The sequence below is a fragment of the Aptenodytes patagonicus genome, chromosome 1 (assembly GCF_965638725.1).
Source record: "Aptenodytes patagonicus chromosome 1, bAptPat1.pri.cur, whole genome shotgun sequence".
NCBI lineage: Eukaryota > Metazoa > Chordata > Aves > Sphenisciformes > Spheniscidae > Aptenodytes > Aptenodytes patagonicus.
This window is the reverse complement of record NC_134949.1, coordinates 127,142,385-127,169,943: the sequence shown is the minus strand read 5'-3', so window position 1 is coordinate 127,169,943 and position 27,559 is coordinate 127,142,385. Positions and strand designations below refer to the sequence as shown.

At 37.1% G+C, this 27,559-nt stretch overlaps 1 protein-coding gene across 7 annotated transcripts in view; it reads right to left on the bottom strand.

Annotated features, from left to right (window-relative positions):
- PKNOX1 (PBX/knotted 1 homeobox 1) overlaps positions 1–27,559 on the bottom strand; it is a 49,603-nt gene that overhangs the window by 7,982 nt on the left and 14,062 nt on the right. For 4 of the 7 annotated variants that reach the window (XM_076354760.1, XM_076354787.1, XM_076354795.1 and 1 more), the window contains 8 exons: positions 22,983–23,084; positions 20,083–20,210; positions 18,749–18,920; positions 7,057–7,227; positions 5,475–5,574; positions 4,321–4,418; positions 1,812–1,940; positions 720–796 (listed from right to left, as the gene is read on the bottom strand). In XM_076354760.1, the coding sequence (XP_076210875.1) occupies positions 720–796; positions 1,812–1,940; positions 4,321–4,418; positions 5,475–5,574; positions 7,057–7,227; positions 18,749–18,920; positions 20,083–20,210; positions 22,983–23,033 (926 nt within the window). In that variant the 5' untranslated portion in view covers positions 23,034–23,084. Of the gene's footprint in view, positions 1–719; positions 797–1,811; positions 1,941–4,320; positions 4,419–5,474; positions 5,575–7,056; positions 7,228–18,748; positions 18,921–20,082; positions 20,211–22,982; positions 23,085–24,666; positions 24,814–27,559 lie in introns of all 7 variants that reach the window. The other 3 variants (XM_076354768.1, XM_076354804.1, XM_076354810.1) reach the window with 3 other exon arrangements.

Below are 27,559 nucleotides of genomic sequence, written 5' to 3'. Positions count from 1 at the left end.
CACTGTCTTGAGTATTTCCCCACTGGACCCCTCTGCAGCCATGCAGCCAGCGTCACCTTTGAAATCTGAGGAAGATCCCTGTTGGACTTAGCTGCAATAATTTTAGGAACCAATACCACAAGCAGAATAGGATGCATGTCAGCACCCTTGCTCCTCCTTCTGCAGGGGCAGGTGTATTATCTTAAACCTCTAGTGAAGATAAGATGCTAAAACATGTTGAACCGTGAACTAGAGCAGTGGAAGTACTGACACTCTCCATTTGGACATCACTGCTCAGAGGATAGCATCCTTTGATACAAGAGCAGAATGAGTATCTGTTGACAGTAACTTCTTAAACATTTGCACCCATGATTAGCAGAGAACACTTTTCAGAGCTTCAAGTCACTAAACGTCTTTAAACTTCAATTTCTTTACTTGCAGAAGAGACATGAGAGTACTTCCATCTCTTTCAGCAATAGAACAGAATGCAATTCCTTAATGTTGCAAAGTTTTCTGGAGTCCTTATATAATTTAAAATGGCATAAGTATTATTATACCTTACTATAAAAATAATATGCTTGAGTATCAGTGCATAATTCTTGTATTTTTATACGTATTTTGTAACATATGTAGAACAGTAAGTTCAACTCCAGATGTCCAAGTTATACTCTTAACGATTTCTCTATGTTGTAAGCAAGTTGAGACAATGACAGACATTAAGTAAGAGTTTTTGCTCTTACCAATTGTTAACCTGGAGTAGTGTCAGATTTGTTTGTGCTGCAATCTGTTTCTTCTCATCCTCTGTTGGATATGGATGCTAAAGAGGACAAAAAAAGCAAACAAAAAAAGGCATAAGCTTGTTTCATCTCCTCATCAAAAATAAGGACTCCTTTATTACAACCGATTAAAGCTGCTAGATTAAGACCATCTGACTTGTTAAAAAACAAACTTTAGAAACCTCACAAACTTTTATAGATAAAAATCATTTAACAAAGAGTGCTTTACTACACAAAACTGATTTTATCCTTGAAAGTGTGTATGATACCATTTAACTGCTGATGTGTAATTCGGAAGAAAAAGCTTCTCATGGCTGACAGTCTTTATTAAACAGCATGATCCCTGGGCAACACAGCATGTGATACGATCTGATTAGTTACGCTGTCTAAAGGCAATGTCATATGAGAGTACTGACAAGCATTTTCCAGTTAAATAAAGCTACTCTGAACTAAACGGATGAAGAGTGTACGTAACATAAGAAGCGTACATGCAGTTTCCCTGTATCGTTTGTCTGTTGTAAAATAGTTGTAAAAGACAAAATATCAATCAACTAAATATTGTGATATAACTTGAGACCCATTTATCCTTTCAGGCTAAGTATTTATGCAAAGGAAAGACATTCTGTTGAAAGCACAAGTAGATAGTCAACACATTTGGTACACATTAGAAGGATTGTTGGAAAGCAGATAAAGCCAGAAAATTTGAAATTCTCCTCTACAAAAACACCCCACAAAACACAGATGGAATTATTTTTCCTTGTGCTATGAACCAGGGTGTAGAGAGCATTAAGTTCTCAACACAATGAAATGAAGAAAGATCCCTTTTAACAATGTTTATTGAGATCATGAGGTAAAAATGTAACATACTTATTAAAATAATAATAAAATCAACCAACATTCGACTGTGGAACTACTCCAGATGACTTCAGCGAAAACTGAACTGAGATTACACAAATGACAACAGAATAAATTCACCTTCTTTATGAAGCAAAATCATAACAGACCACATAAGAGTTACACAAAAACCCGTGACTCCTGATCATGTTTAGTCCTTACCCCTATGTGCTGAAAAAGCCACGATCTCATCACATTTGTAGCGTGCTTGGGAAGAACTCCTCTTTTATTTTTTGATGAGCCATCATCTTGATGCAAGATGCCTAGATCTTGGTTTAATTGCAACTGAAGCTGCACGTATAATTTTAGAAGAAATAGGCAGTTAACATAGTAATAGCAGTATTCTGTATCAATGTATGAATAACTCATTTATAGAAGGAATGAAAAGAAATTAGCCTTGAGGCATGCCGATTATAAAAAAGCTACTTTATTTGCTAGGGAAGACTTACAATAGCAGCTCTCCTACAATAGCATTCCAAAATGTCTTTATCCAGGGAAAATGCTGTATCAGATTTCTATAGTTTTCACATTTCACGTAACTTCTGTTTTAAGAATTGCAGCTGTTATCAGGCTGTGCATGTGATCTTGTGACAATAGCCAAATGCCGATTTACTATAATTTAGAATAAAATCCACCTATGTAGTACATGTCAGGTTAATGATCCTCTGTACTAATCTGTGCCACCCTAGGGACCCGATTGCCTTGTCACCCTATGTAGTCACTTGCACATGCGAAGAGCAATTGTCACCCTATGTAGTCACTTGCACATGCGAAGAGCAATTGAAAAACACAATGCTGAATATACTCACTGTGTGCAAACATAAACAACTATGGAAGCTGTAAAATAGTACTGATTTAAGACTTAAACGAAGGACCCGAACTAAAATTAATTATTATGCTAGAGTTGCAAACAAAGATGCTAATGGTCGTGCTAAATAAATGCATCTAAATTCTCAAAGAGCAAGAAGATATATACATGGTAGAACTCTTAATTCACTTTATAACACTCTTACTATTTTCCTAAAGGTTCATATTTATTTCTCACTTTTGATCTATCCGTAGGAAATGAAAAAGAAAGCAAATCATTTGCACATCAGTTATCTGAACGCTAGGGAATGTTCTTAAATGCTTACTCAGAGGTAAGAAGAAACAGCATATAAATTGCATATGAGATTATATTTCAGACAACTATAACTGAAATCATTCTAAATCAGGCTTTTCAGACAATACAGAGCAATTTCTTTAAGCCAGTCATTATGTCTATGTCCTGTATGAAACAAGTTTTAAACGAGGTTTAAGCTATCAAATTACAACAAATATGTATTTGGAGCATACTTTCATTTCCAAAATAATGTTTTACATTCTAAATAATCTGCTTGTATATGGAGGCTTTATAAGGAACTTTCAATAGCTCTCCCCCAATATTTTTCCCTTACCTCCACAGCATTCTGAAACACTGAAAAAGAAGAATTTGAAGAAGGATTTCCTATGGATGACAAGGAATACAGGTCCAAACCTATGTATAGGTGGGTTTGGAGATTCCTACTAACATCAAGAGTAGCCACAGATATATATAGAAGGTCAAGTCCTTTTTTTGTTTATTTTTTTCATCAGAGGTATAAAAAGCATTTTTCTTCAAAAACATTTCAGTCTAGGAGACTAATTTTACTCATTTCTTTCTGAAAGGTATCCGAGGACAGAACTGCATGCATTCTAGGGAAGAATATGGGCAAGTACATACATACTACTGCCAATAAAAAGAAGATAAGAATACTCTAAGCATACTTTTTCAGTTGGAAGGTCAGAAGAAGGAAGAAGAGAAGACAGTGAGTCAGTGATTACCAACAGATCCTATGCTGTGGAGATGGTAGCTCCTCATTCACATTTTTAATTGATTCCGGATTCCTGGAAGATTTGATTTACCACTTCCTGCTCCAAGAGAAAGCTAGCAAGGTTCTCCATAACTGAAGATGGTCTAGTTCTCATGTTTCCTTTTCCTTAGTTGTTTCTTTGAGCTCTCCAGATCCAACTCTTAAGAGCCTCTCCAAAAAAGAGTGCTGGCCCTTATCTTTTAGGGTATGATATAACGAGCCCAATATGAGGATCTCCCATAGTCTCAACTGAGTATTTCGAAGGTTTTATGGCAAAATGCTTCTCAACATACATAAGTTCTGAAATACATACAGTTTCACAGTACTAGTGGTTGCCATCATGATAAAAAGTCAAATTTCTGATAACAGCAGTGTGGCACCATAATGCAATATAGTAAATCTACCCAGCCATAAACCTAATTCAACAACTAGAAGAGTTTTAATCATTAAAATAGTGTCTATTTAATTCAGAGGATCTTTTGGTTTGGTGGGGGGTTTTTCTTAATTTTTTTTTTTTTTTAAATCCATGTACCTATACTTTTCTGCCACCAGTAAAAAAAGATACTTAACAGGTAGGAACTATGATGACCTGTCATGGCAAGGGAGGTCCCTCTGGGACCTTATGCCATGTTATACAACTTGTAACTCCTATAGCAGTGCTTGCATTAATTTTACATGAGTTACTATGTGTGTACACACAGAGTTCATTCTGACAGTGTGTCAAATTAAACCCAAACTCTTAAAACCAGTGAGATTTATTTGAACCCAAAATTCTATTCTGTGAAGCCCATGAAACAAACCTGAGAGTTCTGGATACGAATAGTCCCAGGTGACAGTGCTTGTGTCACCACTTGACCTTGTGGAGTGACCACAGTGACTGGCTGATACACTGTCCCCCCTTAAAATGAAACAGCAACAAAGATTATAGGTAAGTAAAAGCCCTTCAGATATTATTCTCTTTAAACACACAAACACATCAGCACTGCAGACAATACAACAGTTTTGATAATATATCAACTATTCTTTTCTAGTAAGCATGTAAGATGTGCTCTTTGCTACACTAAACTTTTTTCCATCCACAAAAATTTGATTATGTTTCCCTGTATTTTAGCCACTTTAAATCTATTTTCAAAGGAAAACACCATGACTATCAGGCTATAAAATAGTTCATCAGTTTGTTTTAACTGAGCTAACTCTTCAGCCAACAAGGGTCATAACACCAAAGCCACACCTATGTGTGTCGACTGGTTAGGGCAGTCAGCTGGGTGACACCTAGATGTTCAGGTCAACTAAGGTGACAGAATCTTGGTGAATGCATAGGGGGTCGTGGGGACCAAAGCCACAGAGCACATACTGTGTCTCAGGATAACCTCTCTGCAAGTACATGCTGTAGGAGCAGACCGCATTGCTTTGTTGCATTTGTACTCAAGGGTTTTCTTCCATTTGTTCGTTTTAAAACCTTGCTTAGAAGCAAGATAAAACATTCCAGTTCAAATGTCATCTCCATACAATAGTAGAACAACTTGGACATCAATGATTTCACAGACTTGTAGGTGTGGTTCCAAACTCCACAGAGCATGAGACAGCTAGCAAGTGCAATATTTTAGGTAATGCATGTTTTTGTCAAACAGAATACTTTTTTTGAAGGGGGGGAGGGGGGGAAGAAAGAGTAAAACACCCCAGTCTCTGAAACGTCTTTTAACAAAAGGAGCGTTGCACAGAAAGATCTCTTAATATTATATATACGTAACCTCCACTCACATATGCATACTTGTTACACATATAAATTAAATGAACGTTCAGAAACCAGTAAGGCACTTGACTGTATTATAACAACTTTTCAGGTATTAAGAGTTAAAACACATTTTTAAAAGTATTTGTGTGTTTTTTGTAACAACTATAAAAGAAACCAAAATGAATAGCAAGGTGCGAGTTTTTCTTTACTCCGTCATACCTGCTACTGTTGCCATAGTTACATTTCCCTGCTGCAATGCTGATGCTGGCACCATAATCCCTTGGGGACTGAGTGTGCCTGCAATGGCACTTGGAATTTGCTAGAAAAATAAAACAATTAGTTGCTTGCATTTTTTTAAAAAAGTTTCTTTTTTTTTTTTTAAGGAGATAAAGCATGCTTGTGTAATTTTGGCTCTAAAAATACATTTGGAGTTTAATCACAGGATTAACTTCAAAGAGAAAGAGACTTCATTAGAGGTTCATCATTACCTACATTACTTTTCTCATTATCACCAACCATTACCTTTGAAAACCCTCATGAAAGCAACTGTTAGAAAAGACATAAAACTATCCTGAGAAATTTTAGGAGAGAAATTATTCTAGGTACGTAATACTAAGAGAAACTGTTTCCAAAGGCACAAGGGAAAAGGGACGGATGAAATGGACCCTTGATGCTCTTATTACAAGCATCAAAGCGTTACAATTTTAGTTATTACCTTAATTCCTTCAATTTCAAAATAATGTATTAAGTATTCAAGATGCCCAATATGTTTTATTCTGCTCAGGATAGTTCTTACTCAACCCTGACCATGCAAACTCTTACACATTCCTTAATATGTATGAATAATCTCTATTGTTCCCAAATGCAAAATTCAGTCCGTCTGAATTCTGTCTCTACAGAAGACTGTAACAGACATACAAAAAATGTCTTTTAAAAGTTGTTTTTTTCTGATTTTAGACTCTCCTTTCCACACTTCCAGACACCAAAACCTAAGTAAGGAGTCGAGACAGTGAAGTTTAAAAGTCATTGAGGCTTTTCAGAATACATAGCATCAGACACATTAGTAAGTCAGAGAAGGACCATTCCCTAAGACTAGATATCTAGTAGGTACTCGGATGGCAGGGCTCACTTTCCAGCACCTAACAGCAGAAGCATCGACCACAACGTACTAACTATAGTTAATTAACTGTTGTCAATTTACTACAAAAAATGCAATTGGTTGTTGCATTTAGGTAATGTCAACAATATATAAACTGAGATTCACATGTATAGAAATAGGTACTGTTCATAACTACACAGTCACCCCAGGTGACATGCAATGACATACATCCCAAATATTGCAACTATAATCCCTCAGACATTGTCTATTTGTTCCAGAATACAGATTGTGTATAAAAAGTATCAGCCATCTCAATATTTTAATGAAGCAGACTAGACTAAGGAGACCTTCTTAACAAGGAATTTTTTTTCCCTCTCCTTTGTTTACTGTTTCCTAGCCTCCTTCCAACAAAATAGCAAATGCAGGCTATTCTGAATATCTCCATTTGCTGCACTGAGGGAAAATCATAAAAGGAAGACAGACAAAAAAAGTGTTCTGGTACATTTCAACAAATTTGTCCATCAGGCAGTGGCACACAGGTGTGCACAAAAAAATATAGCTCTTTCAACTCTTAATAACCAATTTTGAGAAAGTGAAAGAAACTGCAGAAACTCTGTTTGCAAACTAATAGCAATAGAAGTGTAGTTATAACTTCCCAAGGAAATCTAAGCAAAAATACACTTAACTGTATTTGAAACATACCTGAGATTGCACAGGTGAATAAGGACTTCCAGGCTCTCCACTTAATAGAGTTTCACTGTTCATTTTTGTCTTCAGGCAGGCAATGTAACGACTACAGAAATCCTTGCAGAGTTCATTAACTTTTTCTAGCTCAAGCAGATGGATACGTAGAACTTGGATTGCTTTTACCATCTAGGGAGAGAATTGGAAAAATACTTAGAAACAAAATAACTGTTAATTTAAAAAATATTTAATGTGAGATTTAAGCAAACACTACTTTCCAGTAACAAAGACCATCCAATTAAAGCAGAGTTACTAATTGCTAAGTGCTGACTAGAGCTCTCTAGCTCTGACCACTATGCTCCTGAAATGTGAAAGGAACACGTTTACATACAAAACCTGTATCCTTCCACTGCATAAGTAAACTACCACACAGGGGAAACAAAACACTACAACAATATAGTCTTTGTCTCTGTCACATGTGACACATTAGGAAGACAGAGCATAGTTAAGGTGTACATGGAGCACAGAATAAGCCTGCATGTCCATGTGATCTTTTATCCCCATCATACAACTCTGGGTCATACATCACACAAGACCAGAAGTGAAGGAAAGTAATCCCATCCACATATATTATTTGGAAAGCATGGTTGGAACAGCCTCAGTAAGCAATAGTCGTCTTGAGCTACATATCAGAAATACCAGGTTCAGTTCCACATTACACCCTGACCCAAGAAAACCAAAAGCGTACAGATGAGTTTGAGATACACTGAGAAGACCATTCTGTGACTTAGCAAAAATTTGTCACACAGATTGCTAGGGAGGGTGAAAGGTACAGGAAATAGCCTGCCATCTCGCCTATAACAAAAACACAATAGCTTTTATTTTTCTATAAAATTAGAATAAAGAGGTCCCAAAGTTTGTCACACAGTTCAACAAAGCTTAAAGTAATGAAATAGTTCTTCAGTCCTAGAGCTCTGAAGTTCCTCTGCCATTGTATGTCAATGATTAACAACTCTGGGGTAAAATCTTGTGAGAACTTTCAGTTGAGGAGACTGTTTCTGAAATATAAACCATTAAATACACAGCACTAAACCCAATAACAAGTCCATGTTTAAACAAAAACTGAAGTACAGGAGATATGTACGTGATAAGAATACTTATGCTTACTGCGAGAAAGACACTCGTAAGCTTGGATAGCTAATGGTATTACATACTGCATAAAAATAGCTTAGGTGATGGCATGGGTCATGGCAGAAGATCAGAAACTAAAACCAAATCCAGATGGTTTAAATTTTCATGAAGCAGTAGGAAATCCAGGACATTCAAATATGTACATAACACACTGGCAAAGTAATTGCTTACTTTATTTTTTATACAGTGTGCCATCCCCAACATTTACTTGCTATGCTAGATCTCCAAGAAAAATACCCTTCAGTTTTATGAAACTGAATAGATTATAATTTTGAAACATATTGCAGAGCTTGATTTTAGCATTATTTGGAAAAATTTGTCCTATATGAAGGGTCATTTACCTGGCCAGAGCACTGAATCCAATGACCAGAAATGATAGCTTACTATGTAATCCACTTATTACTTCTAACTAAAGAAGCCAATTGGGAGCTGAAGTTGCCTTTGTTCAAAGCACATGAAGGAGATCAAAGCAGGCAAACTCCTGTGTGTGCTCTCCTCTCCACCATGATGACTTTAGCTTTCATTGTGACAGATCTTTTCCCTGTTTTTTTAGTAGAAGGTATTCCAGTTGTATGACACTCACCCAGCGTAGAAAATTGTATGTTAAAATAAACAAGAGGAAAAAAAAAGAAGTGATAACAAAAAAGGAAATCTTATCCCTTCTCAGGGCTAAAAAGAAAAAAAAAAACAACAACTAAACCATGTATCTTTAAAAGCACAGCTGCAGAAAAACCTGAGCTGTAGATTTGAGGCAGTTGATCCAAATTAAAATCTGGTAACTTTTATGACCTATGACACCAAAAGCCTTTGAAATAATAAGTGCAATGGCTCAGCGCTGAGGTATATAAAACCACAATCTTCTAAAACAGCCCTCAGCAGTGGTTGCTGTTTAAACTGTGTTTAAGTACCTTTAAATAAAACCAAGTTAAATTATGCAAATATAACTAGATTTTAACACAAAACAAAGGTCATCTACATTTAAAGATATTCTGCTCCTTTCAGAATTATTAACGATTGTTCTGTAACACTGCAATAGCCAAAGAGTTTGAGACAAAAAAGCCTAAATTATAAAATTCTTCATGTGTGGCAAACCAACACAGAGCACATAATATTAGTGAATGCCTTAAACATTCAGCTAAAACTGAGGTAACAAAAATATGCCTTTGGGCACATAATATTTGACTGTATTAGTGATTAGTTTTGCTCAGTCAGGAGGGTTTTTTTTCCTTAAACCACTACCCATATTTATATTATTTATTTATCAGCATTTGTTTGGAGAAAAAAATAGAAGTCTTTTCTTCAGCTTAGATTTAGTTTCAAATTTATGGTTGATACTTGAAGTGAAAATTGAATCAAAGTCAAAATTAACCATAAACCAAGAACTAGTAACACTATCCAGGTTTCTGCAGAGCCACACACAGTCACACTACTCTTACAGGAAGCTGCGCTACTGTGGTTAGGAAGGCAAACAAAACTTTGTAAATATGCCATGCCTGTCACCAGGACTGACTTACTCATTTACAACTACACTAATTGTGGCCATATGGCTCCTGCTCTCTTGCAGCATGGGTGGACCATACTTAAATTTGTTGGCAGAAGTTCACTTTTTCCTTGAAACTAAAAAAAATAAAAAAATAAAAAATCAAGAACTCCTGATAAATCACCCAGGTCGAACAAAGGTAATACAAAGAAATGTTTCCAGACAGATCACAGCAGCCGTGATATAAAAGGCACACCTTAAAAATCGACAACAACCATGTTTTTGTTATTTAGTGCTACTGAGTAGAATATCCCACACAACAATGAATTTTTATAACCCACTTGATTCAGCCTTTTCAGCTGTAGAAATAAACCTGGAGCATCTTTTCAGAGAAATGCACAAAAACAGAAGTAACCATGAGATATGTGTATATTGTTGAAACTGTTGTAAATAAAGATAATGCTAAACTATTAAGCAAAGAAGGAAAGATTCTTGAAAAACTTCCAGTTCTTGCTAAAACTGCTGTCCAGAGCATATTCTACATATGAATATATCATATATTAAATTTGGAGACATCTTTAGCCCTAAAAATGCTCTAGATTGTGCCTGTGTCCTGTCTTTTCAGTGCCTCAAGCACGTGGTGTAAAGGGCACAGAACACACTATGCACTACCTTACTCGTAATCCCCAGCTCACCTTGTTTATCTAACACATATACTCAAAATTTTTTACATATTTCAGGGCACATAACATAAGCATATAGCAAATACATATGTGGACAACATATATGAAAGAATCTCCATATACTGACAAGTAATCTTCTCACTCAAAATGATTCTTCCCATTTGCAAAAAAACAATTAAAAAAATGTACATTCACAGCTCATCTACCTTCCTGAGCAAACCCTTCTGGGATGATTTAGGTCTTCAGGGGGAGAACTCCGGGAGAGGGGGTATTTTGTTTCCATTTGTTTTGATTTGATAACCTCTCTCTCCTATTTTGAGTCCCCAGCTATGAGACATAGCTAGGAAAGGTATGATTAGAGGTTTCTGAGACAGTTCTGCACATTACCATAGTAAGAACACTTTTCAGAAATGCAAAAGCATGGCTTGTTCACTCAAGAATATTCAAATGACATCAGCTGGCTTCACCACCACCACCACTTTTCCTGACACAACCAAAAATTCAATGAGAAGAAGGTACTGAACCAAAAATCCTTACCCCAAACAAAACAAAAAACTCAGGGGTCTTCAAAAAAGGCAGTGTCCTGTTCAAATACAAAAGTGAGAGTATATTTAACACCCCATGTTTTGTATTGTTTCTAGACTTGATGAAGCCATAAGTAACCTGTCCTGACTTCACAGCTGACCCTACTTTGTGCAGGAGGTTGGACTACAGACCTCTTGAGCTTGTAATCCAACCTGAACCATCCTGTGGCCCTGAGAATGTGGGGAAATTAAAAAAGCCACCCATACATGGGAAGAGTTTACTCTGAACAGAAGCTATACAAGAGGTAGGAACCATCCTGAGGCAACATGATGCTTCTGCAGTGGCTGGGTTAACAGTAAGCAACAAAGAAGTGTTAAGTACTGAATGTCTTAAGATACAATGTAATCTGTGAAAGCTCTAAAAATTATCTGCAAACGTTCATGCTGAGCTGCTTAGACATGGAGGAACCTGTCCACGTAAGTCCTAAGCACAAAAGGATACTAATGGAAAACAAAGAGAAGCTGGTTCGTTGGTTCATTCCAAGATCTGTTTTATCTGTGAAAATGAGATAGAGATGTCAAAGGGTAAGGGGCAAAGGGTACGGAGCTCCAACAGATGATACTCCATGTTACGGGGATACAGCTGAGCATGCTTCCAGAAAGAAGAACATGCACTTGGGAACCTCTGGCTAGCAATACAGACCACCAAGATCTGGTTCTTAACAGCAAACACATCTCTTCCGGTACTGATGCTTGATATAAGGACTAAGCTGGATGCAAAGTAACAATCCAAAAAGATAAGGAGGAAGTTAAAGCTCTGGGAAAGAAAGCACACTTCCAGTCTACTAAGTAAAACATGAGCACAACCTTCAGCTTCCACTTCCTTCCCACAGGGACTAGGATTTGAAAAGGGAAGGTCTGCAGCACTTCTTGCAGCTAATCAGCACTTACATCAAGTTCAGAGATCAATGGAGACACGGACAGCATGAGTGACCAAGAATCAGAAAAGAGAACAAAACTGTTGAAAACCAGAAGATCCCTGTAGAAGACATTCCAAGAGAGGGTAATTCTGGCTCCAATAATATGCTGTGCCATGCATATCTATAAGAGCTAAATATTTACTGCAAAAAATCATAAACTGGTACATCTCTCTTTTACCTCCCTGAATAGTCTAACCTGTGTGGTCAGAGCCAGTGAAATTGGAAGGGAAAAGTTTCAGAGTTCTGTTTGCAGCCAATAGCTCCTGAAGAGCAAACATGTAACTACCACAGAAAAGCCACTTTCTTTCTGTATTTATTAGGGATGGACTGGAACTCCTGGGAGAGTTTCAGTCCAAAGACAACTACGTCTTCTGGCTGGAAGATGAGTCTGCGTTAAAAGTAAAGACATACCTCAGGGCAACTGATAAAATCTGCCCAGGAGCTAGCACTGAAGCTTCTCAGTTTTCTTTCAACAGATCTTAGAATTGAACTTTGCATTTTCCTGCGATACGCTCTTCCTTGGAAGGAGAAGAGGCATCTTATACACCTCTCAGACAAAGGAAGAGACAACAAGTGAAACTTCACACTTCAGGGAAGCCATAACACAGTTTTGTGGGTTTTTCAGTGCTGCAGGTTTTGAACACAAACCATTGCTGACTCTATTACATGAATGCACATATAGAAAAAGAGTAGGAACATGGCAATAAATTAAATAAAAATATGCTTAATCCAGGCCATTTCACAGAGTACCTTAAAAACTCATTTAAGGAAAAAAAAACCTTCCACAAGAAAGTGTCATTTTTTCCCCACCTCTTTCCAAATTCTTACAACCTATTCTGAGAAATTCTAGCTCTTCTAAATATGCTGAGGCCTAATACCAAAGTTCTGACCTGATCCAGAAGTCATCAATATTTATAGAAATGTTGCCATCCATTTCACTGCAAACACCCTATTTTGACAATGTGTCTGACAAGGTCAGGCTTGGGAAAGACACTGCAAAAGTAAAAGGCCTAGTAACACTATTTGTGTGTTGACCACAATGCTTTGCCATGCCGCTTCAAGCTCACCAACTGACACTGTTGGAGTGGTTAACTAGAAAGAATGGAATCCCTCCATCTAGATAATAAAAAAGGACTGAAACTTTGTTTGGCTTAGCAATATATGGATATCCTTAAAATTAAGTTTCAGGTGGATGCTACCTGTATTTCCCAGTGTTGAAATCCTTTATACTACTAATGAAGGAAACCACCAATTAGTTTAGAATGGGAACCATAATACCAAAGCAACAAGGTAATCTAGACTGTAGCTTACTAAGAGCTACTCAAGTTAGAACAACCTTACACTGCTCTTAATGAACTTCCTTTCTGGTCAAACTGATCTAATGCCTGTGCTATCCACATTAACATTCTGTGGTCCTCTGGATGAAAACCAAACTTTTGCTTTGGAATATTCAAGGCATTTCAAGTAAGCGCGCAATGTGAAACATCGCCAGGATTGTAAGAGGCCCTACAATCAGTATCTGTGACCCTTCACAATTTCTGTTATCTAGTCAATTAGCCTATAGGCAGTATGGAGCCTGAAATGATACTCTGCTGTTTTGGAGCCATTAGTTTAAGTTCCGTCACAAAAACTGTGCAGCGTTGTGGAGTTCGACATGCCACTTCCAAAAGAAGTAAAAGGAAATAAACTGAAACAGCTGAATTAGTGGCCAATTTCCTTACTGTAGGCAGGCCTGCGACTCTTTTTGGATAGGACTGGAATTTGGCTCTTTGTAGTACTATAAAGTTCAATTCATCTCAGTTTAGCTCTGGCTCCCAGTTGAATGATTGCTACCAAGCAAGCATTTATACCTTATTTGTTTGACTCTGCTGGGGTCAGATAAGAGCACAGGTGGAAAGCAAGTAGTTGTCCGACCTACCTGCTCCACCCTTCTGGCTTGTTCTAATCAGCAGTCTTCACTAGCTTCTCCTTTAAAGTGAATGGTTGATTTAACATTGGAGTTAAAAAGGGAGGGACAGCAAGAACAGAAGACATAACAAAGGTGCACAATATTAGAATCCCTCTACTAAAAAGAGATTTTTAATCTCTGTAAAAATGTTTATATTTATGTGATACAAGGCAGAAAAAACTGCCCAGCTACAGCCTTCTCCATGCAAGCACCAATATTTCAAGCTGAAGAAAAGACTGAAAACCACACTAGCTATTTCACAACTTGACAGGAACTCTTCTGCTCATTGCCCCTGGCAAAATGAACAGCCCGTCAGAATGTCAGCTGTTCAAAGTCCCCAGCCTTCAGGACAGGCAGAGGACAAGTCACACTCAGATTTCATTTGGTATCTAATAATAGAAAGTCATAGCTAACAATACAACTACAGAACAGGGGTTCAATACCAAAGATTTTTGATTTTGCAACGTCGTTCCAGTTTAAGATAGTACTGACCTCAGCAGGCACGGAATACAAGACATAAACAAATACTTCCTCATCCATTTCATGCAAAATCAGCCAGATTTGTGCAGCCCATCAACAAAGGTGAATACCACATAAAACAAGAGACTTTGTCACCACTAAAATCAAACAGGTCAATCGGCAGGAAGGACTATTTGAACACAGCAGACCCATCTACAACCAAAGGAAGCTAGATTCGAGAGAATGTTTGTGTACAACCAAAAGCATGTGAAGCGGGCCAAGGCATGCAGGATCTTTGGGAAACTGGTATTTGGAGGCTCACAGAAACCACAGATAGTTGAGGTTGGAAGGGACCTCTGGAGATTGTTTAACCCACCCTCTCTGCTCAAAGCAAGGTCAACTAGGTCAGGTTGCTCAGGGCCATGTCCAGTTGGGTTTTGACTACCTCCAAGGATGGAGACTCCACAACCTCTCCGGGCAACCTGCTCCAGTATTGAATCACCCTTACAGTAAAAATGTTTTTTCTTATATTTTAATGGAACTTCCTGTGTTTCAATTTATGTCTATTTCCTCATGCCCTTTCACTGGGCACCACGGAGAAGAGTCAGAGAGTCTGTCTTCTTTATTCCCCCATTAGGTATTTAGATACACTGATAATATTCCCCCAAACCTTTACTGCTGCAGACTAAACAGTCCCAGCTTGCTGAGCCTCTCTTCATATGAGAGATGCTCTAGTCCCCTCATCATCTTTTTGGTTCTTTGCTGAACTCACTCCACTATGTCTATGTCTAGTAGTGGGGAGCCCAGAACTGTACCCAGCACTCCAGATATGTCTCACCACTGCCAAGCAGAGGGAAAGGATCGCATCCCTTGACCTGCTGACAATGCTCTTCCTAACACAGCCCAAGTACGTTGAATTTCTTTGCCGCAAGGATGCATTGCTGTCTCATATTTGGCTTGGTGTCCATCAGGACTGTCAGGTCCTTTTCCGCAAAGCTGCTTTCCAGCTGGTTGACCCCCAGCGTGTAACAGTGCATGGGGTTATTCCTCCCTAGGTACAGGATTTGGCATTTCCCTTTGTTGAACTCCATGAGATTCCCGTTTGCCCATTTCTCCAAAAGCGACGAAGTACCTCTGAATGGTGGCACAGCCATCTGGTCATCAGCCACTCCTCCCAGTTTTGCAACATCTGCAAACTTGCCAAGGATACACTCTGTCCCATCATCCAGGTCATTAATGAAGATGTTAAACAGTATTGGTTTCAATATCAATCCCTGGAGTACACCGCTAATAACTAGCCTTCAACTGGACTTCATGCTGCTGATCGCAATCCTTTGAGCCCAGCAGTTCACCCAGTCTTCAGTCCATCGCACTGCTCATTTATCTAGTCCATATTTTATCAGTTTGTCTATGAGAACATTATAGGAGACAATGTCAAAAGCCTTACTAAAGATAAACCACATCCATTTCTCTTTCCTCATCCACTGAGCCAGAACTACTACATTCCAACTATTAGATTTCAGATGTGCTTCTGAAAAGAAGTTTGGATTAGAGAGATAAGGGAACACAGTATATTTGTGTTGAATTCAGAGTTACAAATGAAGAAAATAACCTGAGGCTTAGCAAGTCAGCAGACCTGCTTCATGCAGAACGGAACTAACTCTCATTTTTGAGTAAAGTATTGGAGGCAAGGATATTCAAAAAGGTCTTTGAAGAATCAATCATGGAAAACTTTATTGGTGTCTTCAAATTCACATCTGATGTGCAAGCAGCACTCCGGAGGTGTCACTGATAGCAGTAACAAAAACCCAAACATATTACAGAGTGAAAGAGACAAAGAAAGAAGCAATTCCAAAATTAAAAGCATTCCTGGTAGTCAACTTTCTAGATACCTGGGTCAAACCACAAGATCCTGAAACTGGTATGTTATTTGGGGAATTCTGTGTGCAATTCATTCTTTAACAACCAAAGGTCCCACAAGATTTTGTACATGTGCAAATTAGCATCCGTGATGAACTGCAGTTTTTAGCCCAGATTTAGTCTTCCTCAGAAACTAATGGCTCTTTAAAGTATTTATCTTCTTCTTCCTCAGTAATGCACTTCCCCCCTCAAAATTTGCCTGAGTGCTTTCCTGTTCAAGAAAGATCTAAAATGATGGTACCAGTGGCCCTCAATCTACAAGGATTTCTGCACCCCAATGGAATAGCTGTACTCTCCACAGACAGACCATCTCATTATAACCATTCTGAAGTACTTATTTCTGCTTACAAATGTAAGACAATCATTATATTGTGCTACAAGTATTTCATAAATGTAATATTACACCATTCACATTTCAAATAAAAAATTAAAAAAGCAAAGCACCCCACACCACCGCTGCTCACACTTGGGCAGTAACTAAAGAAGAGAATTACGTTTATTTCTCCCTTGCCTTTATTTTTCTTCTTTCATGTTCTATTTTTAATTCCTACAGTGACAACAGTAGGTTTATTCATGGAACTGTTTTAGTAGGTACGTCAATGCTTCTTTCTACTTAGAAAACTAAGTCACTGTCTGTATCAATAAATATTTCTCACGTGAACTGCATCAAAATTTGCCCACAAAGATCTAATGATTAAGATATTAAATTGAGATTTTGGGGGTTCAATTCTATTCCAGTTGTAACTTTGGTCAAAGTGGCCAATGCCTGTTCTTCAGTTCTTCATTTATACACCGAGAATCTTTACACTAATACTGAGAGTATCATTATGTATCATATTACGCATCCTCCTTTAGCTGCTTTCCCATCACTCTGAAGGGCATTGTGTTAGAAGATGACCCAAAACTAAAACCTTATTTGAGCCTCAAAAAGCTTCCAAGCAGAAAATAAAAGCTTCTGTAAGACAAAGAGCTCCACAGCCAAAGCTGTAAGAGAACTTTTTGAAAGCAGTCTTGCAGGTGGATTAGTAGAAAGTGAATTGTGTTAACTTGATCCATCTTTGAAGAAGATTTAATCTAAGGTGACTTTATATTTACATAGACTAAGATCATTGACGCAATGTATTAAGATATTTCAATCCTGGGCACTGTAACCTACAGTTAAAAGGATACAACAAGTAGCTGAGAAGATAAATTTTTATGCCTCTCTAACTAGAGCTGTAAAAGCTTGCCTCGTTCTAGAACATACTGTCTTCTGCCTTCTTTACTCTCACACTGGTATAATTATACATAGAGATTCTTGTAGCTTTATTTTCCATGACACTATTTAAATACTATCTTTCCAGAACTTAAGTACGCTAACGATTGGTCATAAAGTGCTTGGAAAGAAATCAAGTTATGCAAGATGACTATTTAGGCTGCTTGCAAAAGCAGCCAAAATTGACCCCTTTTTTGCAACAATATGTGCCCCTCCTAACATGCTGTTCACTGCAACACTCCTGCCAATTCTAAACAGCATCTCAGATTTATTTCTTGTTTAAGTCTTGGTTTTAAGAGTTTTCTCCAGGTATATTACCTTAGCCTCCCACACAGGATATTATTTGCCTACATAAATCTTTCTAGATATCAGCTTTAAAACATTACCATTTCTGTTCTGTACAACCTTCCATCAATTTAGTTTTGTCTGTGAACGTCAATATTTTAAGTAGCCTTTTCTCCTATGAGGCAGACTCAAGAATGAAGGCTTGTTTTATTACACAGTCCCCTTAAAGGAACAGGTTTTCAAAAATGAAACAAAACACTTGACCCCTATAATGCTAACACTCTTGAATATGATAAAATCTAGTTGCAACATGACTCTAAAGAGACGAAGGCAGGTAGACAGTTTAGAAACTAGCATGCCAAGAGAAGTGTTCTCTAGAGATGTGATCCAAGAGGGAGGCTAAGGGACTGGGGAAATCACAGCTTCATCACAGGAAGGACTTTCAGAAAGTCTAGAGAAGACAATGACACGTAAGAAAAAAAATTTGTATATGTTAAAGAATTTCTAAGCTCATCTTATAACAGGTCTTCTCCCACATTAACTAGATGAACCCTGATTAAAAAAAAGTTGGAAAAAAAACTTACATCGATTATATGTTTTTGATAAACTTATGTTATACACTTGACACTCTAAAATTGATTTGCAGAGTCAACCTGGCTACGGCAAGCATATATTTCTGTTAGTCTCTAATACACTGATTTCAGCCAGTTTAGAATGGGAAACAACTGTGAAGGGCCCAATGTAAGTTTACAGATAAGAGGGAAAAAAGGGGTCAGAAGAAATTTTTTAAAAAAATGTTTCTCAGCATTAACATAAAGAAGAATCTCTTGTAGGAAGAAAAGCGTGAGGAGAAACTATAAGCACCAGTTGAGATCAGAAATTAGGAAGAGGCAGCAAATGGGAAGCACCAGTTGAGATCAGAAATTAGGAAGAGGCAGCAAATGGGATGATTGTTTCAGAAATAAAAGAAACAGCTTATACTTACCAAATTATCAGTTTCTGGATCTTCACAGAAAAAGGGTTTTCCTTCTTTCTCCTGCTTTCTTACAAAATTTTCAATATCTACATCAAAACTAGCAGAAGTTGTGCCTTCTGAGCCTTGTGTAGATTGTTCACATTTTTCAAATAATAGTGCTAACAAGGGAAACAGTGGGTGCCTACAATAAAAGTTAAAATACATGCATAAGTATTTTCACTTATATGTACACTACTGAAAAAGTAAGACATCTAGCTCACGTAAGGTAACAGTCACTCATGTAAGAAACAGAAAGACAAGTCTTGGAGGAGACTGCATATAAGACCACTGGCTATAGCAAAACATGATGAAAGTTTGGGGTTTTTTTTTCACTTTGATTTACCGCACACTCTAGAGGCAAGTAAAGCAGTAAAAAAACGTATATTTAAATAAAGAGAACAATCGTAAGCTAAAAAGCTATGACATACTATTTAATTCACTGTAATTGAGTGGCAAGAAATACATTAATACAGTGCATTAGAAACGAGGATTAGGATTTACAAATAGGATGAATGCAGATTTAAATTATGAAATAAAGTCTGATAAAATCCATTTATTCTTCAATGTGGGCCTTATTTATACATCACAAATAACTTCACAGAACTGAGAATAGTATGCAGGCTGTACTCAGAGGCCTCCTATGAAACCACGCTCAGAGCAGAAGATGATTTTGTTAGCACAAGCCTGTAAATGAGTGGATACATCTTTCTGCTTCAGATGTTTGGTTTGTATTCTTTTTATCTGCAAACTGGTAATAATTATGTCTTTATAAAGCACTTAAAGTGAAAGAACACTTAACCTCATCAAAACTGAGCATACTGCTTAGCGCAGCACTTAACACTGGAAAATCTCAAATTAGTATGTTTATACATCAACATTTAATCCAGTTTGAGCTAATTACTGGGCAATAGATTGCTATCCCTAAAGAAAAGGGAGTAAAGATCAACCTAATTACAATAAAAATAAAACCCTGCATTAAAGACAGAAACTACAATATAACAAATAGTGACCATAGTTCAACAGTCCAAGTAGCTTGCTAAATTTCACTTGTGCTTTAAAGGCAGCCACCTTTAGAATACCCTTTAAAATTATGCTGAAATTGAAGAATCCCACAATAAAGGGAAGGTTTTTCTTCTTGGCTGAAGACTGACAGTGAAGCTAATTTGATCTCATTTTTTCCCTGCAAACTATTGAGACAGTTAGCCAAGAGATCATCTGATTCTAAGCTACTTATTATTAATTAAAAAAAAAAAAAATCCTCTATTCTTTACCCTTCAAAAGACAGAACACGAGTCCATTACTACCTGTAAATGGCCTGCTTGTCTGCATCCATTGGAGTTTGAGATTCTACAGGGGCAGGACTCACCCCTTCTGCATCAGTTTCAGAGCAGCTGGGATCTTGTTCCGTTTTTAATTCTGTTACTACTTGCATCTGTAGAAAAAGAGTAAGTTGTAAGTAAATCTGTATGCTCGACATAAAATAAGTGTACTGTTTTCTAAGGAAATAGCAATGCAAAGGGCTACTAAATTGCCAGAAGGTTGGTATGACTTGGCAGTTACACAAAAAGCCATAGCAGTAACAAAACCCCTCTTTTAATCCTTGACACTTTTTGATGGGTAGTTTATAAAGGTCACTTCAAGTTTCAGCACTCAGCTTTAAAATGGGAATGACAGATATTAGTAAATTGTTAAAGCATTTTGACTCTGACATGGCTATTTTTGGAATAGGCTAGAGTACATTGCTCCCAAAAATTTATGGGGATGTCTGCATAAAAAGCCTTTAGGATGAAAACAACAGAAAGTAAAGTTTCTACTCTTAAGTTTTCTTTCTTATTTCTTACTGTCCATTTCATCAGGGTAGTGAAGAAAAGAGATCCTGAAGTTTTTCTTCTCCATTAAAATGCACATTTTCTTACAAAGAACTGAAATATTCTGTTCCTCCAGATTGAAAGAACAGAATCCGTCCAGGAACTGGATTCAGTTCCTCCAATCGTTCAGTTATCAGGAGCATAACCTCCCCTGACCTTTACCACTCAAATTTACATATTGTAATAACATTATTTTAGGAATATCAAGCTACTGGAGAAAACAGCAGTAATTGCTTCTACAAATCCATTTAACACAAATCCATTTAACACACAGTTACACCATCTGCCACCACTGGAAAAACAACATAGAGCCACAGCTTCTACTGAGCACCTCCTAAATTGCACGAGGTGGCTGGTAATGCCTTTGAGGTCCTTTGAAGGTGTTGAAAGTGGTTTTCCCATCACCTCCAGCTAAGCATCTTTCAGATTAAAAGGTCTTAAAGGAACCTGACCTCTGAAAGTCATAGTTCCCACCCACCAACCCAAACTCCTTGATTTTCCCCCCTTTGAGCACTGGGAACATCTGTACAAAGACAAGAAATCCCTGCAATCTTTTTTTTCTACTTTAACCCTAACAAGTTTTATCTCAAGTAGAGGGCAGACACTGTTCTAGATATCAGCAGGCAGCCAGAATTGACACCTGCAGAAAGGAAGTGTACAGAATGCAATCCTCTGCCCTCTTTTCCAATGAGATGTACATATCGCATCACTCACAGGAACCCTCCGAGAGGAGAGCTGGCCTCCAGAAACTATTAGAGAACCTGACTCTGACAGAATTTAATCTATTTCCACACAACATAAGCAAAAGGAATTTATACTATTCCCAACAAGAAGACTGGGAGAACCAAAAGGTTTGTGCTTTATTACCTGTCAGGGCCAAGCCATCTCCTAGCAAAATCAGAAACTGAGAAAATGCCAGCATATCCTACCCAACAGAGCAGCCTGCCTTGCAAAAAGCTTCCTCACCAAGCATAGATGATTTTTAAGCAGAATGCTTGCAAAAAAGATGCAACTAATGGACTCATTTCTTGGCTAATGACAAGAAGGAGGAGCAAAATAAAAGGGGATGACTCATACAAGCGATTATAAATGTTGAGCCATATATCTGCAGAGTCTGAAGGGAGAGGGAATGTTCAGTTAGGGCTCTATCTCACTAGAAGGAGGAAATAGCTCACTTAAAACTGCAAGCTATTTTCTGTGGGCCACTTCCAAACTACAAAAACAGCAGGCACCCAAATTACCTGTCTATCTTGGTCACTGAGAGCTTAAAATACAAAACAAATAGAAAGAAAATGCTCTCTCCCAATCCGTTCTTTACAAAAACATGTATTACTTTCACTGACGTGTCACAGGATGGCATGTATTTGCTGGGGGAATAAAGTAAAAGATGTAAGGTAGGTGAGAGGAGGGAAAGAAATTAGAATTGCAATAAAAGAAGCAAACAACAACAACAAAAATCAATAATCCCAGATTGCATTCCGATAAACATCTTTTTATCAGAGATAGGAAAAGTTGCTGTTTTTCTTCTGAGTGTTCGCCACTGTTGCCATCTGCTGACAGAAGTACTTGTATTTACTGCTTAGGGCTGACACATAGTAACGTAAAAATGGGTCTTCAGAGTACAGGCCACGGCATGACTTGTCTCCAGTTAACAGTATTTTAGTTTAGCAATTCAAACTGTTGCAATATACAGCCTGTTGTACAAAAAAGAAACATCATGACCAGACATATCCGAGTATGTTTCATTATTTTAGCTGTTTGTTAACAGAAATAAGAAACTGGAAGCCCACTGACCAGCTTTCTATTTAGCAATTCTAATCAATAACCTCATTAAAATGAATTCACGTGTTTCACCAGTTTGCAGCCTGCAGCATAATGGCATCAACTTAAATGTAGTCAAAGTAGCATATAATTCTAGATAACTAAATTTATCCTTCACTTGTTCAAGATCAAGTCTACGACTGCGTAAACGTCATCTATCTATTGTAACTGAAGACACATAAGAACACTGAAGAATCATATACACAAAATATTATTGTCATTTGACTTTCCTAAGAATAGGAACATTACAGCACACAAATCATCTAGAGCAGATTCAGAAGAAAACCCCTTATCTAACCATTCTTCCAGAAGTTAAGCAAAGTCATGCAAAGATTAGCTAAGCCTTTAATAAATATCCAAGTGTTAAAGAATAGCAGCTTATCACTTCAAAGATCTTGTTTTACAAACAAGAACAGATACTTAAAAAACACCAAAACAGGCATTAAGGAAAAAGTCACTACCTTTTTTCTCTTGCTAACTGTATTTAGTTCACTGAGAAAGAAAAACACACCTACCTGTTGTCCATCTTGATAGTTGTCTATACTTAATGTCTGTGTTGCCATCATGGTTAATAAAACATTAATTATGTCAAATCATCATAAGTATGAACAAATATTCTTTAAAAAAAAAAAAAAAGTCAGTTACAAAAGCAACCACTTAGAATCCAGTTCTAAAAGATGAAAAAAAGATAAAATTTATGCACACCTCCACCCAAAAAATTAGTGAGTTTATTGACAGTGATAGTTACATGCATATTCCCCCCCCCAAAAAAAAAAATCAAGTTGGAAAATGCAACAGGTTTCACCAGCAAAAAGTTCATTGTATCATTTTATGTTTTAATGTAAGATTTTTAATACGAGGCTGAGGTTCTTTTACATTCACAAACTTCAAGTAAACTTTTTATTTTTGCACTACTTAACTAACTTATTCTAAGGTAATACATAAAATCTAGAAATGCACAAAGACTTATGTTTCTGTGTTTTGAAAAGGCTAGCAACACATTGAGCATTACTGTAACTGAAATAATAATAGTCTACAACCAATGAACCAAATGTAAAGTGTTAAGGAATACCCTATTTACTTATGAGTACGAATCCCATATTCTGAACTTAGGCCCTGAAATTACTATTAGAAACCAAAGTCTCAAATCACTTCTGACATCAGGAATCTACCATCCAAGTCATTTAAGGCTCAAAGAATAGAAAAATATCCAGCAACTTTTAAACAGTTAGGCCTATGTAATTATACAGTTTCAGAAGTGACCGAGGAATTCAGAAGTCTCATTTTCATAGACATTTGATACTTTGGGAAATATTAATTTTAATAGGATTTATAACACAAGTAAATTTATTTATGTTATTCTCTCTAAGCATTAGCTGGAGTTCGGTGCCCAGATGAGTTAAACATTTTTTTAAAGTTAGACATTCAGTAATTTAAAAAAAAAAAAAAAACACCACACATCGAGTTCATCCATCAAATTACTAATTCACATTTCATTTTCTTGTCAGATTAGCAGCCATTACAACTGAAATCACATAATTCATTAAGCTATTACCATTAAATATTACCATAGAACTCAATTTTCCTTGACACATAGGAGTCCTATTGTTTAGCTACTATTAAAAATATTCGTATTAAAAAAGTAGACAGCTCGTGTCTTGAAAAAGATTACATCCAGGTATTAATTCCACGTTTTCTGCTCTCTTCCACTTATGTCAGTATTGAAGAACTAAGTATTAGAATTTTCAACAGTTTAAGATCTGAAACAAAACCTTTTTTCTTTGTTATATGTTCAAACGCTACAAGTTTTTCAACTATTTTAAAATCTTTCCTTCACCATTGCATACTACTACAGTATATGACCATTTTGAAGAGCAATTTTTACACTTCTGGATATTTTCCCCTACAGATTATAATAGTCTCAAGTAAATGTTTCATTTAGGAAACACAAGACAAATTTCAAGATTCCCTTCTGTGTTTACGTAACAGTTAAGTCAAGTCTCAGGCACGGAGACAAACCTAACTCCTCAGGACAAACCTCAAGCCTTACTTTGCATCAAGTTCTATGCAAAGTACGATTCCTAAGCATTACTGCAATTTCTTTCTTTAAAAAAAAAAGCACTTTAAAGACCAGAGAAGTTCACCAGGATGACATAAGCATGACTTCCTTCACAAACGAGGTTATTGACTTTCACTCACTCATGCTTAAATGGAGCTGTTACTCTTTGGGAGTCTATGCCATTTTACGCACACAAAAGCATCTTGGGAACCACAAATACGAGCAGACAGAGCAGATCTTGGTTCTGGCATTGGGTCATGTGCTTGCAGAGCTGAACAAGTTTCTATCTGTAGACAACATGCACAAATCATCTTAAGTAGCTTGTGGAATACTAGCTAAAAGGTATGCTACAGTTTGGGAACTCCTATGCTAAAGTATGGTTTTTTTAAGACTACAATTTAAAGAGCAAAAGAGTAAAGACTGCATTTAGAGTTCTTCTAATAGCTTTAATGAAAGTATTTTCTCATTCTAGTTTGTCTATCTGTCTTCATAGAACATCAGTATCTCTTTCTTTGAAACTCCAAAGATATTACTGATTTCTCCACCAAAAAAAATAAGATATGGGAACAACATATATGCACTCACTGATAGAAGCACTTCAAATTTTTTTTTTTTTTAATGTTAAAGTTAAATCAGCATTTGCTACAATAGCAAAGTGAGATATCTTTCAAAATACGTTAAGGGGACATATTCTAAAATATCAGCCCTGTAAGCATTTACCTTATGTTTAAACATTTATTTTCTTTCAAAAGTGGGAGCTTACAACCAGGGCATCAGTGTCTTTCTGTATTCATAGAGTGAAAGGGCACACACAAAATGCTGCTTTTCTTCCTTCTCAAAAGGCACACATTTCATTTCTGAGTATGATATCCAAAGCACAAACCAAACTACCCTCAAAATAAAAGTAGAACAGTTGAACAGATCAACAAAGAAAGAGTAAACGCTATTCAGTGATTGTTTTAGAAGTTGAAGAAGTTCCTCGCAAAATGCTATTAAAGAAATTGTTTGGCTGTGGGAGAAAGATGAAGTTCTTAGAAAGGAGGAAATAAGAAGAGGTAAAACAGTCATAGAAGAGGAAGAATGTCTTAGAGTTAAGCAAGGATGTGAGATCATATTAGTGACAGAAAGAACAACACAGAGAAGGAAGCAACAAAGATAACACATGTAAACTGGTGAAGACAGTAGGACATGGCAAGAATTTCTGGAGAATCAGACAAGCTGGACCAACCCTTCCTTCCATATTTCCATAAGGAAGAGACATGCCACATCTGGAAATCCCTCAGGCCACACAAAGGAAGAAAGAGGTGCACAGCTTTGAGCTAGATCCATAGATTATTTCATCAAGAAGGACTTTTGCCCTATTCTCTCCCAGGGGAACAGCTGGAAAGAATTCTACGTAGCTATATCCTTTATTTCCCATAAGAGCTTCCCCTCTGACTTATAATTACAGTAGAAGAAGATTAAGCTATTAGTCAAGACAGCAACTGATGAGATTTAGTGAAGACAACTACTGCAAATCAAGAAGAACAAATTGAGCTCATCACACGCTTAAATTGAGGCAATTAACTCAGGAATTACTTTGGTTCACTAAAGAGAAACATCTTCTCATTACCCAGTAGTGGTAAGAGACAAACTATGTTAAACTAAGAAAAATAACTGAAAAGGTATTTACACATTTGGCTTTTATAACCTAATTTAGGATACAGCATCCAGTTCTAGTTAGCAGACACACAGCCTAAGCAGATGTTCATTCGGCAAACAACGATGCTAGACAAAGCTGGTATCACTCCCAGATGTTTATCACTGCCACCCTGCCAGAGCTAATTACTTCCACAGCTCTACCACTGAGCCCACAGAACACGTGAATGATTTCTGATCATTTTTACATGAAGTCAGCTAGGCTAGTTCAACCCGCTGTTAAAGGTGGCTATGATGTAAACCAGCTGACTTGGTCTGAAGCACATTGCTGTGCACTCATACAACCCCTGCTCTTGGCTGACCTATTAGTGTGGTAATTTCTGGCTCATGTGTGGCGATTATCAACTCACAGCAGGACCATCTTTAACCAGCACAGCTATACCCAATACTATATGGCCTAAGGTATCTGAAGTGGGCCTAAGAACACATGACTTCTGGACAACTTAGCTTTAAAAATGCCAATTATTCTTTGTTAAAGAAATCAAGAGTAGAAGGAAAACTGTGCATTTGTGTTATAACCAAAGAGTTACAAATAAAAAAAAAAAATAACCCGAGGCTGAGAGTCAGCCAGTCTGCTTCATGCAGAACAGAATTAACTCTCATTCTATTTATTTTGAAAACTGTGAGGAAAACCCAAGGACGTGTTTAAGGTCATGTAAACTGGAAGCTGATGCATGAACTGCCATCAGAAACTCCACTGATATCTGTGGCAAAAGGGAATTCATAAAAGCATTGTGTTCCGCAAAATAAAGCGAAAGGAAAAAAATTCAAGCCTTTAATAAAAATAAGTATGAAGGTAAAACATGGAATAGAAAGGAAGCTAAGTTAAGAGGGATAATCATAATTAGAAATGTGGAGACTTTGTGCAAGTTAAGGAGTATCTAAGAGAAGAGATTAAAGGTGAGCAGAAACATGTACACAAAGTAATCACTTAACATACATCACTCCTCACTTACTCCTTCATAATTAAGAGCAAAGGGACCACCCAGTAACGTTAACATAAGGTGCAAGTAAGCTGTTGGAGTTCAGTAATATAATTTTTAACATATACAAGCTACAACAGATGTTTGTAAGAGATATAAATAGTTATGCTTCAGGGTATAAACCAACCACTAACTGTCTTAGGGTTGTGAAGAAACTACCCAACAGACTTGTTAACAAGTAATTGTTCCTTCTAATTTTCCCCCATACGCATTCCTTTGAAGTCCTTCAGAGAGAAATGGACGATTGGCAGATTCAGCATAGAATCAAGAAACAGTCTAGGAGGTTCCTGGAGTGTGTGGAAGATGATAACTTCCTGACACAGCTGGTGAGTGGCCCAACTAGGGAAGGCAC